Source organism: Asparagus officinalis, chromosome 4 (assembly GCF_001876935.1).
Source record: "Asparagus officinalis chromosome 4, Aspof.V1, whole genome shotgun sequence".
Lineage (NCBI taxonomy): Eukaryota > Viridiplantae > Streptophyta > Magnoliopsida > Asparagales > Asparagaceae > Asparagus > Asparagus officinalis.
Genome location: NC_033797.1, coordinates 21144054 through 21162879, shown reverse-complemented (window position 1 = coordinate 21162879; position 18826 = coordinate 21144054). Strand labels below are relative to the sequence as shown.

Below are 18826 nucleotides of genomic sequence, written 5' to 3'. Positions count from 1 at the left end.
TATCTTCCATGTCGATTCGCCCGTCAGTTCGGGTATGATCAGATATACATCGGCAACCCGAATCGTCACCTCAGCTTTCGAGGTGGACTTATCGACGGGGCGAGAGCTTGGTTTTGGAGCATTGCCGGCTGCACCAATGTTGAATTTGATCTCCCCTTAGAGACGCCGCCTCTACGGATGACTTTCCTCTTTTGTAAATGGTTGATAGCTACCAATATTGTCACTCGACGTAGGAGGATATCAGACTCAGAGGAAGAAATAGCTCCACGGCAAGCAGCAGAACTGCCTCGCGAAGCTGTGATGTCGCCTCGAGGAAAAGAGGCTGCTGAATCATCAAGGAAAGGAAAGGAACCGGCTCATTCAGTTGGTAGTGAAGAAGAATTTGACTCTGAGGAGACGGAGACTTCCGAGGAGGCGGGTGAGACTAGCTCAAGTTCTGATGAAAGAGCGGGTCTTTCTGATTCTTTCTTTGAAAGAGGACTTGTGTGCCCATCTGTTGCTCCTACTCAATCACAAGCTACTTCGAGAAAACGGGGAGAGAGGGTCGTCATGACCTATCCTAACCGGATGACGGTAGACATTCTCAGTGGGGACGAAGAGGATGAAGAGGATGAAGTGCCTCTTGCTCGTCGACAAAGATCACGACCTTCCACTCAAGCTCAAACCCAGATTCCTCCCAGAACTGAATTACGCACCAAACATCGTCACGAAGGTCCTGAAGCACATCCACCGAAGAAACAAAAGAAATCTGCTTCTAAACCGCGCGTTCATCTTCCTGCCGTAGAAGATACCTCTGGTCGTAATGTTTCTTCTGATGAACTAGGTAATTATTTATTTTTATCTCTCTTACATTTTTTTTTTTGTGCTCAAACTCTTTTCTTTCCAATTTTCTGTAGAGAGTCAAAAAGGGGGAGAATATCGAGTGCTTGAACTCATTCCATTTCCAATTTCTGTAGAGAGTCAAGAAGAGGGAGAATATCGAGTTGGAGCTGCTTCTCCTGGAGGTATGGAGACTGAGGAGACCAGCTTCGTCCAGCAAATGCAAGATGTTCTGAAAGAAGGACCAACTGACGTTGCCCCAACTCCTGACGTTGATCCATCCGCTACGGACGCAGGTACTGATCTTTCTCCTCTCGGAAGAGAAATCCGAGAAATGAATGAATCGGACCGTGTGCCTCCTCTAATGACCTGTGCGCTTTCTCTCCTTTTAGTCAAATTAAAAGAAGCAGGTACAAATAGTGAAGCTCTCGAATCCGCCCCGACCAATGAAGGTAAAATCAATCTTTGTCTTGAGCAAATTTGTTTAAATTTACGTGTCATTTACGACTCAACACATTTTGTAGATGTCACAATGCACGAATCTGTTGGAGGAGAGACCACGCATACAACAGAGGTCGAGGAATTCAATGAACATCACCTCGATTTCAATCTCTCTGAAGGCGACCATGAGTATATCTCCGACTTACTATCGGGGAAAACTCCTGGTGCAGCCACGGAATCCAGCGTTGGAGTCGGTCCAACAGAAGCAGGTCCTTCTGAAAGTAAGACCTTTATTCTGTAAACTCCATATATGCATACATATATATTTTAACTTGATTAACCATATAAGTATTTGAATTATAGGACCAGTTGCTGGAACTGATACTACTATAATCATTGGTACGTCTGATCGACTGGAGGGTAGTGAACTTGTGCCGTGGACAAGAACCGAAGTTGATTTGCAATCATCAGTTCTTGAACCTCAACCTTCTACTCCTATGGACCCCATGATGATAGAAGTCACTGTCACTCCCCAGATTAGTCCAGTTGCAACAAAAGCGAGACCAACTGAAGAAGTTGGTACATCGGCCGATGTTGTGACTAGAATTGGTGAGTTTCATTTATCGTTTGTTTCAAGCTCGGATTATCATTATGCTCATTGTAATCCTCCTGTTTGTAGAATCTCCTCTTAAAGAGTCTCTTAGTTTGGACCCGCCGTCCTCTGAGACTTTAGTTGAAAAAGTCCCTGATGTAGCGGGTGCATCAACAGCTACCATTCCTGAACCAATCTTGACTGTTCAGGAATCCAGATTATCATCCTTGAGCGAACCAAGTCATGCTGAAGGTTCTTCCGTCGAATTTGGTATGCTTTAGTTTGTTGTCTTGTATGCATATATATATACTGTACTGACTTATTTGACTTTCTCGCAGTTCCTTCATCATTATCAACTCAAATCCAAGCGTTATTGGTTGATGACGATCCGGACAAGTCTGTTATCTGCTCTAATCTCCAAGGCTTCATCTCCTTTTTGAACTCTATGGTCGATCGCATTCTCTTCAAAAGATCGTATTTTGAGAATTATAAAAAATCTTTTGAGCGTTTTATATCAGGGTTCAGAGAGGAAGGGTATAACGACTTAGCCGATTCAGTCACCGCTTATTTGGTTGATTTGAGGCAACATATTGAACTTCTGCAAACTCTTCGCACCAAAGGCGTACCTTTTTACATCGCTTCTCATATGGAATCCAGGCTGCAAGCGTGGCGTAATTCTCAAGAATCTGCCAACTCTGAACTCCAACAATTAAGAGCCCATAGTCACCAGCTTAGGGTGAATATTGGCAAAAGGACACAAGCCAAGGTCAACCTACGCCGAGATATAAAATCGAGTCGAGCGGAAATAGCTCGCTTAGAGGAGGAACTTGCAATGGCCAAGGATGCTCTTGATGTCTTGGAGTCTGAGTTGACGCAGGAAATTCATGTTGAGGAAGACCTGTTACAGCAACTGAACTTTCAAGATAAAATAATTGCTGAGAAGGCAATATAATATTATTTAAAATATTATATTATTATTAAAATATAATATAATATTTTATTATTATAATAATTACTATAATTTAAATAGAATAATTGATGGCATGGCTCCTTATTAAAATATAATATTTATAATAACTATAATATACTATTAATATGTGGGGCTTGGTTGCACTTTTTTTTCAATTTTAGGGCTTGGGGGTTAGAGTTTTGGGGCTGGGGAGGAGGATGCTTGAGCCAACTTTTTTTGGTTCCTCCAAGCAATTTTCCCTTTATTTAATACAATATAATATTATTTAAAATATTATATTATTATTAAAATATAATATAATATTTTATTATTATAATAATTACTATAATTTAAATAGAATAATTGATGGCATGGCTCCTTATTAAAATATAATATTTATAATAACTATAATATACTATTAATATGTTCAACATTATTAATTAAAATAATATTATTAAATAATATATTATATTATATTAATTATATATATATTATCATACTTTAATATATAGTAATAAATTATAATTTGGGAAAAATGTGTCCAGGTCCCAAAAGCAAAAACTTCATGTGACAAAGCCCCTCATATTTTTCCCCATGTGGATCAGCCCCTTGAAGTGTGACACTTTGTACTGCAGCCCCTTTTTATTAATTATCATATGCCAGCTAAAGTAAAATTCCCAAAATATCCTTATCCTCTCTCCTCTCTGACCCAGCACTCACATCATCTCTCTCTCATCTCTCCTCTCTCTCTCTCATCTCCTCTCTCTCTCTCTCTCTCTCTCTCTCTCTCTTTCACCTCTCTCTAAAACTAAGAGCTTTATTAAGCTCGTCGTCCTGGCCGAGACGCACAGAGCATTAATCTATTAGCTAGAAGAAGAAAAGAAAAAAAGAAAAAAAGAAAAAAGAAAGGTAAGGAGAAGTAGAGTAGAAGAGGAATGAAGAGAAATATCGTAATTAAGAAATAACGAAAATGTGTATTAATGTATCTCTATGAATGAAATTGCCACGGTACCGCCGAGCGATATTCAAAACAATATAACGAGAGGTAGAAAATGAGCCCAAATGAAAGAAAAATACCGTGTGATAGACAATATAAAGGGCTACACACCGGCGCAGACGGTAGTGAAAACGGAGACCGGAGGTGGCCGTAAAACACGCGCGAAGTCGGCACGGCGCTGCTGTTTTCTGCTTGCTGCTGCCGCCGAGCGATGTTTCGGATGTTACCGAGAGATATAGAGAATGAGTTAGAGCGTGATACAAATTGGAGGTGATAGGCAACATGTAGGGCTACTCACCAAAGAAGAAATCGGCGAAAACGGAGATTGGAGACGATCAGAAAGTGCGTGCGAAGTCGGCACAAAACTATAGTTCTAGCCCACATCCCACCAGTTCTAACTTGTATCCCACAAGTTCTAACTTGTATCCCACCAGTTCTAGCCCACATCTTGCTAGTTCTAATCAAAGCCCTTGTTTTTTTCATGCTAAGTTGTTAATTATAGGTTCCACGTTAGTTCTAGCCCACATCCCACCAGTTCTAACTTGTATCCCACCAGTTCTAGCACACATCTTGCTAGTTCTAATCAAAGCCCTTGTTTTTTTCATGCTAAGTTGTTAATTATAGGTTCCACGTTAGTTCTAGCCCACATCCCACCAGTTCTAACTTGTATCCCACCAGTTCTAGCCCACATCTTGCTAGTTCTAATCAAAGCCCTTGTTTTTTTCATGCTTTTTTTCATGTTAAGTTGTTAATTCTGGGTTCCACGTTAGTTCTAGCCCACATCCCACCAGTTCTAACTTGATTAGAACTAGCAAGATGTGAGCTAGAACTGGTGGGATACAAGTTAGAACTGGTGGGATGTGGGCTAGAACTAACATGGAACCCAGAATTAACAACTTAGCATGAAAAAAATAAGAGCTTTGATTAGAACTAACAAGATGTGGGCTTATTCTGGTGGGATACAAGTTAGAACTAGTGGGATGTGGGCTAGAACTAACGTGGAACCTATAATTAACAACTTAACATGAAAAAAACAAGGATTGTGATTAGAACTAGCAAGATGTGGGCTAGAACTGGTGGGATACAAGTTAGAACTGGTGGGATATGGACTAGAACTAACGTGGAACCCAGAATTAACAACTTAGCATGAAAAAAAACAAGGGTTTTAATTAGAACTAGCAAGATGTGGGCTAGAACTGGTGGGATACAAGTTAGAACTGGTGGGATGTGGGCTAGAACTAACGTGGAACCTATAATTAACAACTTAGCATGAAAAAAACAATGGCTGTGATTAGAACTAGCAAGATGTGGGCTAGAACTGGTGGTATACAAGTTAGAACTGGTGGGATATGGGCTAGAACTAACGTGGAACCCAGAATTAACAACTTAGCATGAAGAAAACAAGGGCTTTGATTAGAACTAGCAAGATGTGGGCTAGAACTGGTGGGATACAAGTTAGAACTGGTGGGATGTGGGATAGAACTAACGTGGAACCTATAATTAACAACTTAGCATGAAAAAAACAAGGGCTGTGATTAGAACTAGCAAGATGTGGGCTAGAACTGGTGGGATACACGTTAGAACTGGTGGGATGTGGGCTAGAACTAACGTGGAACCCAGAATTAACAACTTAGCATGAAGAAAACAAGGGCTTTGATTTGAACTAGTAAGATGTGGGCTAGAACTGGTGGGATACAAGTTAGAACTGGTGGGATGTGGGCTAGAACTAACGTGGAACCCAGAATTAACAACTTAGCATGAAAAAAACAATGGCTTTGATTAGAACTAGCAAGATGTGGGCTAGAACTGGTGGGATACAAGTTAGAACTGGTGGGATGTGGGCTAGAACTAACGTGGAACCCAGAATTAACAAATTAGCATAAAAAAACAAGGACTTTGATTAGAACTAGCAAGATGTGGGCTAGAACTGGTGGGATACAAGTTAGAACTGGTGGGATGTGGGCTAGAACTAACGTGGAACCCAGAATTAACAACTTAACATGAAAAAAAACAAGGTATTTGATTAGAACTAGCAAGATGTGAGCTAGAACTGGTGGGATACAAGTTAGAACTGGTGGGATGTGGGCTAGAACTAACGTGGAACCCAGAATTAACAACTTAACATGAAAAAAAACAAGGTATTTGATTAGAACTAGCAAGATGTGAGCTAGAACTGGTGGGCAAGTTAGAACTGGTGTGATGTGGGCTAGAACTAACGTGGAACCCAGAATTAACAACTTAGCATGAAAAAAACAATGGCTTTGATTAGAACTAGCAAGATGTGGGCTAGAACTGGTGGGATACAAGTTAGAACTGGTGGGATACAAGTTAGAACTGGTGGGATGTGGGCAAGAACTATAGTTTTGTGCCGACTTCGCACGCACTTTCTGATCGTCTCCAATCTCCGTTTTTGCTGATTTCTTCTTTGGTGAGTAGCCCTACATGTTGCCTATCACCTCTAATTTGTATCACGCTCTAACTCATTTTCTATATCTCTCGGTAATATCCGAAACATCGCTCGGCGGTAGCAACGAGCAGAAAACAGCAGCGCCGTGCCGACTTCGCGCGTGTTTTACGTCCACCTCCGGTCTCCGTTTTCACTACCGTCTGCGCCGGTGTGTAGCCCTTTATATTGTCTATCACACGGTATCTTTCTTTCATTTGGGCTCATTTTCTACCTCTCGTTATATTGTTTCGAATATCGCTCGGCGGCACCGTGGCAATTTCATTCATAGAGATACATTAATACACATTTTCGTTATTTCTTAATTACGATATTTCTCTTCATTCCCCTTCTACTCTACTTCTCCTTACCTTTCTTTTTTCTTTTTTTCTTTTTTTCTTTTTTTATTTTTTTCTTTTCTTCTTCTAGCTAATAGATTAATGCTCTGTGCGTCTCGGCCAGGACGACGAGCTTAATAAAGCTCTTAGTTTTAGAGAGAGGAGAGAGAGAGAGAGAGAGAGAGAGAGAGGAAGTGGGGGAGAGAGAGAGAGAGAGAGAGAGAGAGAGAGAGAGAGAGAGAAAGGAGAGATGAGAGAGAGATGATGTGAGTGTTGGGTCAGAGAGGAGAGAGGATAAGGATAGTTTGAAAATTTTACTTTAGCTGGCATGTGATAATTAATAAAAATGGGCTGCAGTATAAAGTGTCACACTTCAAGGGGCTGATCCACATGGGAAAAATATGAGGGGCTTTGTCACATGAAGTTTTTGCTTTTGGGGCATGGATACAATTTTCCCTTATAATTTTTATGTAGTCTTAAAATATTATTTAATATTATAACTAACATAATATTGGCAATACATTTAAGACTATTAATTAATATAATAAAGTATAATTAAAAAATAGAAAATTATTATATAATAAATTATATTATAATATAATTAATATATTATTATATTAAATATATATAATGATATATAATAATGTTATATTAGATAATATTATATAATATTTTATTATCTTACGTTATAATAGAAATATATAATATAATATAATTAAGATATATTATATATTATAATACAATTAATATATTAGATATTTAATAAATTAGTGCTTTAAAATTATCCCACTTTCCTAGTAATTGCCCCAAAGTTAAGAATGAGGTAATTTTTGGATGTTGAGACAAAAAGCTTGTGTAGAAGTGGGATAAATTTGAGAAAAGTGGGGGGTAATTGTCCCAATCTTATTTTCCTAATGAATAACATCTTAAAATAAAATCTCAATCTCATTGTTTCAATGAATAACACCATAAAGTAAAGTCCCAAAAATTATCCAACTTACCCTAAAATTACACCAACCAATAACCCCCCCCCCCCCTCATGTCAAGTTGTTATTCCTCTGGGAATATGATTAGGGTTTAGATTTAAGATGTTATTTGTCACGCTCCGCTTCCCAAAATACTAGGGAACCAGAATGCGAATAAGCTCGCGACGTATTAGACTGAGGAGAAATAGTACTAGACACTTTCTACTCAATCTAATACGTTAAGCGTCAAGCAATATAATGCGTAGTCACAGGTCCTCGATCACAGTTAGTAGGAATATAATAAACAACTCAGAACAAAATGATCCATATCACAAATAAAATATCATCCTAGACATAGTATTCGGGTCAAACATGCCCTGATACAAAACTATCCAACTGAAATACTGGAGAAATATAAAAATACATTAATCAAGCAAAAATGAAAAGTGCTACTAAAGTAAATTAGGACCGTCAACTAATTAAGAGAAATAACTAAGATTCGGCTTCTTCTTTTGCTCTACCTGCAAAGCACTCCTGTTGAGAATACTCTGGCTCTTGCTGAACCTGTCCGTCCTCTAAGTTTGACATACAACCCGAGAGAATAGGAGTACGTCAGCGTGCATGTCACACGACAAGATTGTTTGTGTCAAAAGTTGCTCTTGCTGTGGAATTCATTATATCTTCGATCGATTACAATAAATTCAAAGAAATAGTCTTTTTATAAGACCTCTTTTACACAACAAAATGAAAATTACAACTTCTTAGAAACAAACGCAGGATCATTGTTTGGATCGCTGCTTGCGTGGGATCTTTGCCTGTGTTGGGAACGCTTTGGTTCGTGGACCGCCGAATCACAGATCGTGAAGGGGGTTTACTGATTCTGACTTCGTTTATCGAAGTGAGAACTTAAAACGATATCTTATCAAAGTAAGATAGTCGTTCTTCTTAAGATCAAGTCAAAGCTCGAATCTCAAGGAATTGTCAGAAGCTCAAGAACTCTGCTCTCTCTCTGCTCTGGATTACTCTAAAGTGCTCAAAATGATCAGCCTCCCTCAAAAAATGGCCTTCGGGGGGTATTTATAACCTCCAGGAATAGTTGGCGGAAAACAAGCTCGCGAGACAGCATTTGCTGTCTCGGCTGCCGCGGGCGAGACAGTGTTTGCTGTCTCGGCCCGCGAGACAGTAAACACTGTCTCGGAAAAGGAATATTCCTGGCAGTTTTCGCTGTAACTGCCTTTTCACGTTTCAAACTCCGTTATTTTGGCAGTTATCAACGTGATTCTCGCCCACGAAGTTTCTCACGTTCTTGAACAGTTAGTGGCCACGTGTTGGCGGTTATGCAAAGTAGTTTTGACCTTCTGAGAGCTGTCTCACGTGCGAGACAGTAAATTCTATCTCGCACGGCGAGACAGTGAAGACTATCTCGCGTGGGCGAGACAGTAAAAGTCTGTCTCACCCGCGAGACAGTAAAGACTGTCTCGCATGGCGCCTTTTTGGATGATTTCCTCTTGAGCTGTATTTGGATATCTTTCAGCATTTTTTGACGCCTACAGATACCCCCTCCAAAGTATTCCAGACTCAATCTTTTATAGAGGAGTTCTGGGATGCTTTGAATAAGATAGGTCTTACTTATGATCCTTTCAATGCTTGGTTGGGTAGACCGTATAGAAAAACCTGTAGATGGCTTCAACACTTGATTTCTTTGTCTCTCAGTCTATTCAGTGCTTTGTAGAATAGCTAAGGTCTTTTCGGCATGGCGTTCATCGCTTGACCGTCGTCGAGATCTTGAATTGAAGCTGGAATTTATACTTGTGAATTCAGCTTTTGTCATCAAATTCATACTGCATTGTTAATCACTGTATCAGTCTTCATAGGAACACAGTTTATACTCATGTATTTTTTTGGAGTTCTCGGGAAATAGTTTAACCTCGTATACCCGTTGGGAGGTAGCCAGGTTATTCTTAAGAATATTTTGAGTGATATTCTCCAGAAAATTCCTGTTGATGGTAGGGAAACAGTTTAGACTCGTGGACCTATTAGAGTAATATGGTCTCTTTTTTGTTGGTAGAGATGAACCCGATGATGGAGAGGAAGAATTTTATATTCTATCTCCTGGTCTCTTGTTTGTTGGTAGAGATAAACCCGATGATGGAGAGGAAGAATTTTATATTCTATCTCCTGGTCTCTTGTTTGTTGGTAGAGATAAACCCGATGATGGAGAGGAAGAATTTTATATTCTATCTCCTGGTCTCTTGTTTGTTGGTAGAGATGAACCCGATAATGGAGAGGAAGAATTTTATATTCTGTCTCCTGGTCTCTTGTTTGTTGGTAGAGATGAACCCGATGATGGAGAGGAAGAATTTTATATTCTATCTCCTGGTCTCTTGTTTGTTGGTAGAGATGAACCCGATGATGGAGAGGAAGAATTTTATATTCTATCTCCTGGTCTCTTGTTTGTTGGTAGAGATGAACCCGATGATGGAGAGGAAGAATTTTATATTCTATCTCCTGGTCTCTTGTTTGTTGGTAGAGATAAACCCGATGATGGAGAGGAAGAATTTTATATTCTATCTCCTGGTCTCTTGTTTGTTGGTAGAGATGAACCCGATGATGGAGAGGAAGAATTTTATATTCTATCTCCTGGTCTCTTGTTTGTTGGTAGAGATAAACCCGATGATGGAGAGGAAGAATTTTATATTCTATCTCCTGGTCTGTGGGGATGTAGTGTTTATCACTTTGTTTGTAATGATCGGGTTATCCCTAAGAAAATTACATATAGCATTCTTCCGAGAACTTCCCGTTTACATGAACCATCCACCCCCAGCTTTTCTCATGAAACTGGATTTATCATTATATTCAGCTGCATGATCAGGTTATCCTTAAGAGTACTATGCATGGCGCTCTCCAGGAATTTCCCGTGAAAGAAAGGAAATAGTTTAAACTCATATACCTGTTGGAGTATCGAGGAGCAGTTTATACTCGTATACTCTTCGGAGTGGCGTGAAGAAGCAGTTTATACTCGTATACTCATCGGAGTCAAGGAAAATAGTTTATACTCGTGTATCCAATGGAGTAAGGTCGTCTTTAATCGGCTTGTTTTGCCGTTATGACGCCGGAGTTAATTAAGGCTTGGATTTTGTTTTTGAGTCCAAAGCAAATATTGGTGGGATGAAGAACCCTTCTGTGGTATGCACAGTAGTTTGGATCTGTAATCATTTTATCTCCCTCCTGATCTTTAATAGGTGACAGCTCAATTTTGTCATTGGCGAGGAGGTATTCCAATATGGTTGGAGCTTCATCATCTTCGAAAGAATACTCCTTTTGGAACCTCGGATCGAGAGTCGCGTTCACTGGAATTGTGGATGTCGTCGGTTGACCTCTCTCAACTTTCTTTCTTTTAAGAAAGTATTCAGCTTGTTCACCGCGTATTTTTAAATCTTTCCAAGTTTTGGATGGGGTACCAATCGAAGGCGGGCCCACGAAGGGTGCCAACGAATGACCGGATCATTAAGGCCTCGTTTCCAGAGATTATGCCCAAATGAGACTTGAAATAAATCAAGTGTTGAATCGGCGAACTCTTCCCTTCAAACGGTGTGAAGTTAATCAGATTGAATTTGGTCGGGTATGGTATTGAATCCCATTCCCTCGGATAAGGACATGGAATACCCGTCTTCTTAACTTCTTGAGCCGTCATCAAAGCATTGATTTTGTCTTCAAGTTTTTGCATTTTCCCGTCATCGTCTTCATTTCTTTCTGAATGATGTCGAGTAAAGATAATTGGACCACCCCCAGTGAGAGGTGCTATTGAACCACCCCCAATATCGTTATTGGGAGGATCCGTTAAACCACCCCCAGCGTTATTGCCATTGGGAGGTGTATCAGCCATAATGACTTCATCCACCTCTGGATCACTGTCATCTACAACATTCCGAGTGTGGTGGCTGGATTCAAATTGCTGATTGGACTCAGGAGGTTGAGGCTGTTGAGTTAACAGTTCTCTCATTTGTTGGATAGCCAACTTCATTTCTGTCTTCACTTCAGCTCTAATTTCTTCACGTTGTTTGGCTAGAGCTTCCTGAAGTATTTGAGTGAACTGATCAGCAGTGATTGTGAATACTTCTCTGATTTGTCCTGTGCTAGACATTGTATCATCAGAAGCGATTGCAGAATAAGTGTCCGAGAATTCATCCTCCGAGGACATTCCTTCTTGCATTCTTTTGTAATCTCTGCGTCTGATGGCTCCTAATTGGAGTCGAGACATCCTTTGAGCAATTCTTGGATTGACTTTTCCTCTCGGGGAAAAGTCAGGATTTGAGTCACTTGAATACCGCTTAGACTTTCTTTTATCAGCCACGTTGATGGTAACTTCAGGGAATTCATCATCTTGGGCAGCTGATTTTCTTTTGTGAAAATGTCTCGGCTTAGGCTTCAACGATACAGAGACTCTTCGTGGGATGGCTTCTCGTTTGAAACAGTCACATTCTGATAATGCTGCTTTAACGAGTCGCGCACAGGAACAATGAGAGTTTATTTCTCGAATAACTCTCTTTCAAAAATTATTCACAACCCCAACTTGATAATACGATTCATCGGTATGATTGCCAAAAAATCGTATCGTCTGTTGGCATGACCTCCCAGGTATGACGATATCATTTGATGAATGCGTCTTCTTCTGGGGGTGTAAAACCTTGTTGGCATTCTCAAGACAACTTATTTCTGTCTTTGAGCGATCCAAGGTTATGTCGGGAGTCGCACGTTTAAAACCACCCCCTTGCGGGTATGGAGTCTTAACGGGCTCCGAATGCTGATTTTGCATAAGTCCAGACTTTGAAATCCAAACTTGGCAGAGTTTCGGTGGTTCTTTGGCCACCGTTTCCTTCTTCCTTTCTCGTCTAAGTCCAGACTTTGGAATCCAAACTTGACGAAGTTTTGGTGATTCTTTGGTCACCATTTCCTTTCTCTTTTCTCGTCTTTGTTGTGAGAGAGCATGGGCATTAGCAGGCGTTTGCACGACGTTTTTGTATGCGTTCTTTGAGGGTCGAACGAGTCCTTTTGACAATAGTCCATTCCCCTGTCGTGAGTTTAGCAGAGACATGAATGATTGGTCGTTGAGACAACTGAACCACTCGATGCCTCCTCGACTCTAAGTCCGCATGATAACGAACTCCGTCGGGTTGTTCCAAGGTCTTAGCTATTTGACGAGCGTGGCGCTGACGTTGTCTCTGACGAGCCCTCTTCGTCAGTGCCGGTGGGCTTTTATTTGATTAATCTTTAACTAGATAAGAGTCATTATGAGCAGAGGTGTTGCAAGTAAAATCCTCAGCAACAATCAGGCGAGAGTTTTTATTTTGTGCCTTCTTTGGCATGTAAGTCTTCCTCAATTGTGAGATCCTCTTGTACTTACGAGACAATGAAGATCTTGAAGAGGATGATGAGAGATATTCCTCAAACTTGGTTTGGTCGAATTCGTATTCAACCATGGACTCAACCAGTATCTTGATCGGCTGTGACACGACGGCTCGGCAGCGAGACCGTTGGCTCCCACTGTGGTCGCCAGCTTGTTTGCGTCAAAAGTTGCTCTTGCTGTGGAATTCATTATATCTTCGATCGATTATAATAAATTCAAAGAAATGGTCTTTTTATAAGACCTCTTTTATATAACAAAATAAAAATTACAAGTTCTTAGAAACAAACGCAGGATCGTTGTTTGGATCGCTGCTTGTGTGGGATCTTTGCCTGTACCGGGAACGCTTTGGTTCGTGGACCGCCGAATCACAGATCGTGAAGGGGTTTTACTGATTCTTACTTCGTTTATCGAAGTGAGAACTTGAAACGATATCTTATCAAAGTAAGATAGTCGTTCTTCTTAAGATCAAGTCAAAGCTCGAATCTTAAGGAATTGCCAGAAGCTCAAGAACTCTGCTCTGTCTGCTCCAAAGTGCTCAAAAATGATCAGCCTTTGTCAGAACTAACCCTAGGGGGGTATTTATAGCCTCAGGGGTCTGTAACTGCAAAACTCAACAAAACGGTGAAATTAGGCCGCGAGACAGTGTTTACTGTCTCGGCGGGCGAGACAGTGTTTGCTGTCTCGGCCCGCGAGACAGTAAACACTGTCTCGAAAAAGGAATATTCCTGGCAGTTTTCGCTGTAACTGCCTTTCCACATTTCAAACCCGTTTTTTTGGCAGTTATCAACGTGATTCTCGCCCACGATGTTTCCCACATTCTTGAACAGTTAGTGGACACGTGTAGGGCAGTTACAAAGGCGGTTTTGACCATTTCAACATTGTCTCGCTGGCGAGACAGTAAATACTGTCTCGCTGGCGGGACAGCAAACACTGTCTCGCTGCGTTTGACATTTTGGATGACTTCCTTTTGAGCTGTGTTTGGATACCTCTCAGCATTTTTTGACGCCTACAAAGATCCCACAAGGAAGAATATAAATGGTTGAACGACCAATGCAATAACAATAATAACAAAAGAAGCATACAACTAGACTACTAACAATCTAGATGCAATCCACCACTAAAGTATAACAATCAGAAGAAACAATAATCATCCAAGTAACAAGGTCATGTAACTAGCCATCATGTAATGGTTCACTGGTCCACATCTCACATAGAGTCAACGTTCATATCATCGGATAACTGACTATTCACAAATCCTCTATGCGTATCTAATCCCGGGAAACAGTCGATGAGAGGACTACACGCAATCCAATTTCGGCCTATTTGAACTCAAGCAAAACTCGGGTGACAAAACAGGTCGCTGACCAAAGTGATGAAACACACCACTGGCCCAACAGACCAACCCCAGGACGAAACAGGTCACTGGTGCGAATCTGGAAGATACATCAACAACCACATCCGATCATATGAACCATGACTTTCCCATCCCATGTCTCTAGGTTTTGTTCATGACGTGCAAAGTCACTAAAATCATGAACTCCTAATGATTCTCAATCACAACAAGAAATAATAAATAAATACAACTAATTTTATGCAATGACACATAATTGAAATCAAGAACCGTAAATCCTGAACAGTATCTGTGAACAGTAACTTTAATATATTTATGCATGCAAACCGATTTCATCAATATTCTACTATTCGGATCTCTAAACTTCTCATAGAAATTAGTAGTAACTAGGTAACATCTAGTATAACAACAGTGCAAGAGGAATCTGAAATCAACGATTGTTTTACACATGAAATGTCATGTTCTACAACCATTAATTACATGATTATAAATTTATTAATTCAAAATAACTCTTTTCAAAAATAAATTCTTTTAAATTATTTCTCGTTATAATTATTCTAATTAATCTTTAAAAAAAAATTAGATTTTTTTTGTGAACAGTGATTTTTTCTTTTCTTTTATTTTTTCTTTTCCCTTGAACTGTACCTATTTTCAAGAAAGATGAATTATAGATAATTGTAAGAAGTGAGATCTTTCCTCAAGTAGTCGAGGAGCAGCGGGGGTCGTCGGGGTGACTGCACGGGTCACAACGGGTTCCGCGAGCTCGGTGGAAAGTCAATCGGTTAGAATACGAAAGAGAGATGTTAGTAACGATGAGCGCTATTCAAAGTGATATAACAAGAGGTAGACAATGAGCCCAAGTAAGAGGGAGATATCGTGTGATAAATAATATAAATGGCTACACACCGGTGAGGAAATCGATGGAAATAGAGAACGGAGATGATCGGAAAGCGCGTGCGAAGTCGGCACAAAACTGTAAGAATCTGCGAACTGCTTACCGTCGGGCGATATTTCGAACGATACCGAGAGAGATAGAGAGTGAGTTAGATCGTGATACAAATTGGAGGTAATAGACAACATATAGGGCTACTCATAGGAGAAGAAATCGACAGAAACAAAGGTCGGGGTGATCGGAAAGTGCGTGTAAAATCGGCACAAAGCTACAGTTTTCTGTAGTGCAATTGTTCACCGATCGAGCTTGTTCCTCGTTGTTCGAAGCCTTTCCCCGTTATCTGGGATTGCCGAAGGTGGGAGGAGGTTTCCGGGGTTGTCGGGGTGTCTCGGTGGGCTCCAGCGGGGCTCGTCGTACCAGTCTCGTGTTGTGAATTTTTAATTGTTGATTTTATTTAGATTGTTTATCTTTAGTTCGGTATTAATGTTTAGATGTTTACAATTTGGGATATATGGTATATACATAAGGATTTCCTTGTTTGGATTATTTCGGTCGACGTAATATGTCTCATATTGTAGGTGTCTAAATATTAATTCTATTAGATACGGGGGAAAATAATCTTGATAGACTATGCTTAATAGATAGAGCCTCCACTCCCTCTAGCAGCCCTTTCCCTGGGGACGGATGGAGGTGATCTTGCTATAACGCTCTGACGCTCTTGTTGTTGCTCTTTTTCTTTTAATATTCTTTCAGGTAATTCAGAGTACCAGAGAGTCACAGGATGACGGAGTTCTTACATAGTCGCCGTCACATGAGATTTATTAAAGGCTCTACCGTAGTTTTATATTTTTTTTTCAGGCCTTAGAGTTTATTTCATAGTGTAAAGACAGTATGCCTTAGTACGATTTTCAGTTGTTTCTTGTCGAGTTATATTTATTCATTTTGGATATCAGATGTATTCCAGGTTATTCATTGAGACATGATTTATTTATGAGATCTTTCTTTCTATATCATGTCTATTGTAGTTATTTCCTTTCTTTTGCTTGTTTTGTACCTGTATTTTATTTTGATTCCACTAGAGGATATTGTTATGATTGGTAAAACTTATTGTTACACAGTGTGAGTGCATGGCAGGTTTAACATATCTGGGTTCATCTTGGACTGCAGTCATATGTGAAAATATGGGCGTCATATGGAGGTAGGGGTGATGAAGGGTTGAGGGAGGAGTTGAGGAGGGAGGAGGAGACGGCTGTCGTCGGGGCTGAGGGCGGTGGAGTTGGACAGCGAAGAAGAGAGGTGACGATGGTTGGGTGTGAGCTGCGGCGAGCCTGGAGGTGGAGGCGGGTCTGAGGTGGGGCTATGGGTTTAGAGGGAGAGAGAGGAGCAGGAGTTGGAGGAAGAGATTAGAGGGAGTGAGAGATGGAGTTGGAGAGAGAACGTAGAGAAGAGATTTGTAGGAGAGGGAGAGAGCGACAGGAGGTGGTGAAGTCGGTGTGTACCTCGTGGGCGGCTTGAGGTTGCGTGCGGCTCTTCGGTGGAGTGTGTTTTGTCAAAAGAAGTGGGTGTGCTGAGTTGTCCTCTGTCTAGACGAAGAACTATAGGTTCTTTCTCTTTTTACAGGGAGTGAGAGAGAGAGAGAGAGAGAGAGAGAGAGAGAGTTGTTATTAAATAAGTGTGTGATTTGTGTGATACTGATGCTTACGTTGTGTGGTGATACTAGCTGTTATATAAAAATATAGATAAGTGTGATATTATATTAGTTGTTGAATTTGTCACTGTTTTTGAGACTACTGATGTGAAAATAGTATAAAATATGCAAATTGAAATGTGTGTGACTAATGTAGAAAATACGTGTATGAGTGACTAAACAATGACTAATACTAATGACTGTAATACAGTTGCATTAGAAAATTCTAGAAAATTAGGGAAAAATATAAATACTCTTTAGAAAATAATATTTAATATTTAAATACCAGAAAAATTATTTAAACCAGCATCAGAAAATTATGATCATTACATTATTGGTTTGTGTTATTTAAATTTTACATGTTATTGGTCGCCTAGCATTGTAATTAGGAACATAAATTTCAAAATTTAAGGGTTTTTTTAAGATGAAATCTTGGTCGAGGACATCTTTGTTCGAGGGGAGCTCGAGTTTGAGTCTTTAATACTACTACGACTGACTCAATACTTTCGCTTAGAGAGTAGAGAATGCGAGCTAGAGGAGTTCAAGAGGTTCTGTGCTACGAATGATATTCGCTTAGAGAGGACTACTCCAAGGACGCCGCAGCAGAACGACATTGCGGAGAGGATGAACAGAACCTTGACAGAGCGTGCCAGGAGCATGCGATTACATGCAGGTCTGCCTAAGACATTTTGGGCGGATGCGATGCATACGGCAGCTTACCTTATTAATCACGGGCCATCAGTTTCATTGGATTTTGGGATTCCAGAGGAGGTTTGGAGTGGAAAGAAGATAAATCTCACACACTTGCGGGTATTTGGTTGTGGCTTATATTCATATCAGTGACCATGTCAGAGACAAGCTAGAAGCTAAGTCACAGAAGTGCACATTTATTGGATACGGTATTGATGAGTTCGGGTATCATCTTTGGGATGAGAAGAACATGAAGATCATCAGAAGCAAGGACGTGATATTCAATGAGGAGGTGATGTACAAGAACAAGGAAAATGCTAAGGATAGCCAAAGCCGTGGGAGCAGCACTACGGATACATGTGGATCCGAGTACATGGATTTAGAGGAACTTCCAGATAGGGGTGATGATGTTTGTTCTGATCAGAGAATGGAGAAGGATTCAGGTGCAGAAGAAACTACCCAGGACGTGGAGCTTAGGAGGTTATCCAGAGTACCCAAACCAAATCCCAGATATCTTTCATCTCTTATCTACCTATTGTTGACAGATAGCGGTGAGCCGGAGTGCTATGAAGAGGCAATGCAAGTGAGTGAATCTCAGCAGTGGGAGCTTACTATGCAGGAGGAGATAGATTCTCTACTCACTAATGAGACATGGGAGTTAGCCCAGCTACCTGCACAGAAGAAAGCCTTACATAACAAATGGGTCTACTGGGTCAAACAGGAGAGTGATGGAAACAAGAGATTTAAGACCATATTAGTAGTGAAGGGGTTTCAACAGCGGGAAGGAGTGGACTACATGGAGATATTTTCCCCTGTTGTGAAACTCACAACCATCAGAGTGGTGTTAAGTTTGGTAGCTGTAGAAGACCTCTTCCTTGAGCAGTTAGATGTGAAGACTGCCTTTCTTCATGGTAATTTGAATGAAGAAATCTACATGAAGCAGCATGTTGGCTTTATTAAAGAAGGAAAGGAGAGATGGTGTGCAAGCTCAAGAAGAGCTTATATGGTTTGAAATAGGCTCCGAGACAGTGGTATAAGAAGTTTGATAACTTCATGCAGAACAATGGCTGCAGAAAATGTAATTCGGATCATTGCTGTTATTTCAAAAGGTTCGAGTCCAGCTTTATTATTTTGTTATTATATGTTGATGACATGTTGGTAGTAGGTCCATGTTTAGAGGAGATAAACAGTTTGAAGAAGCAGCTAGCAAAGGAGTTTACAATGAAGGATCTGGGGTAGCGAAGCAGATTCTAGT

General features: G+C 40.4%; 1 protein-coding gene across 1 annotated transcript; it reads left to right on the top strand.

The window, feature by feature from the left end:
* Nucleotides 1248-16544, top strand: LOC109838326. The gene is made up of 6 exons (XM_020406777.1): nucleotides 1248-1271; nucleotides 1344-1541; nucleotides 1624-1869; nucleotides 1940-2122; nucleotides 2191-2786; nucleotides 16362-16544. Exons 2-6 carry the CDS (start codon nucleotides 1352-1354, stop codon nucleotides 16542-16544), a joined length of 1398 nt encoding a protein of 465 aa, XP_020262366.1. The 5' UTR covers nucleotides 1248-1271; nucleotides 1344-1351.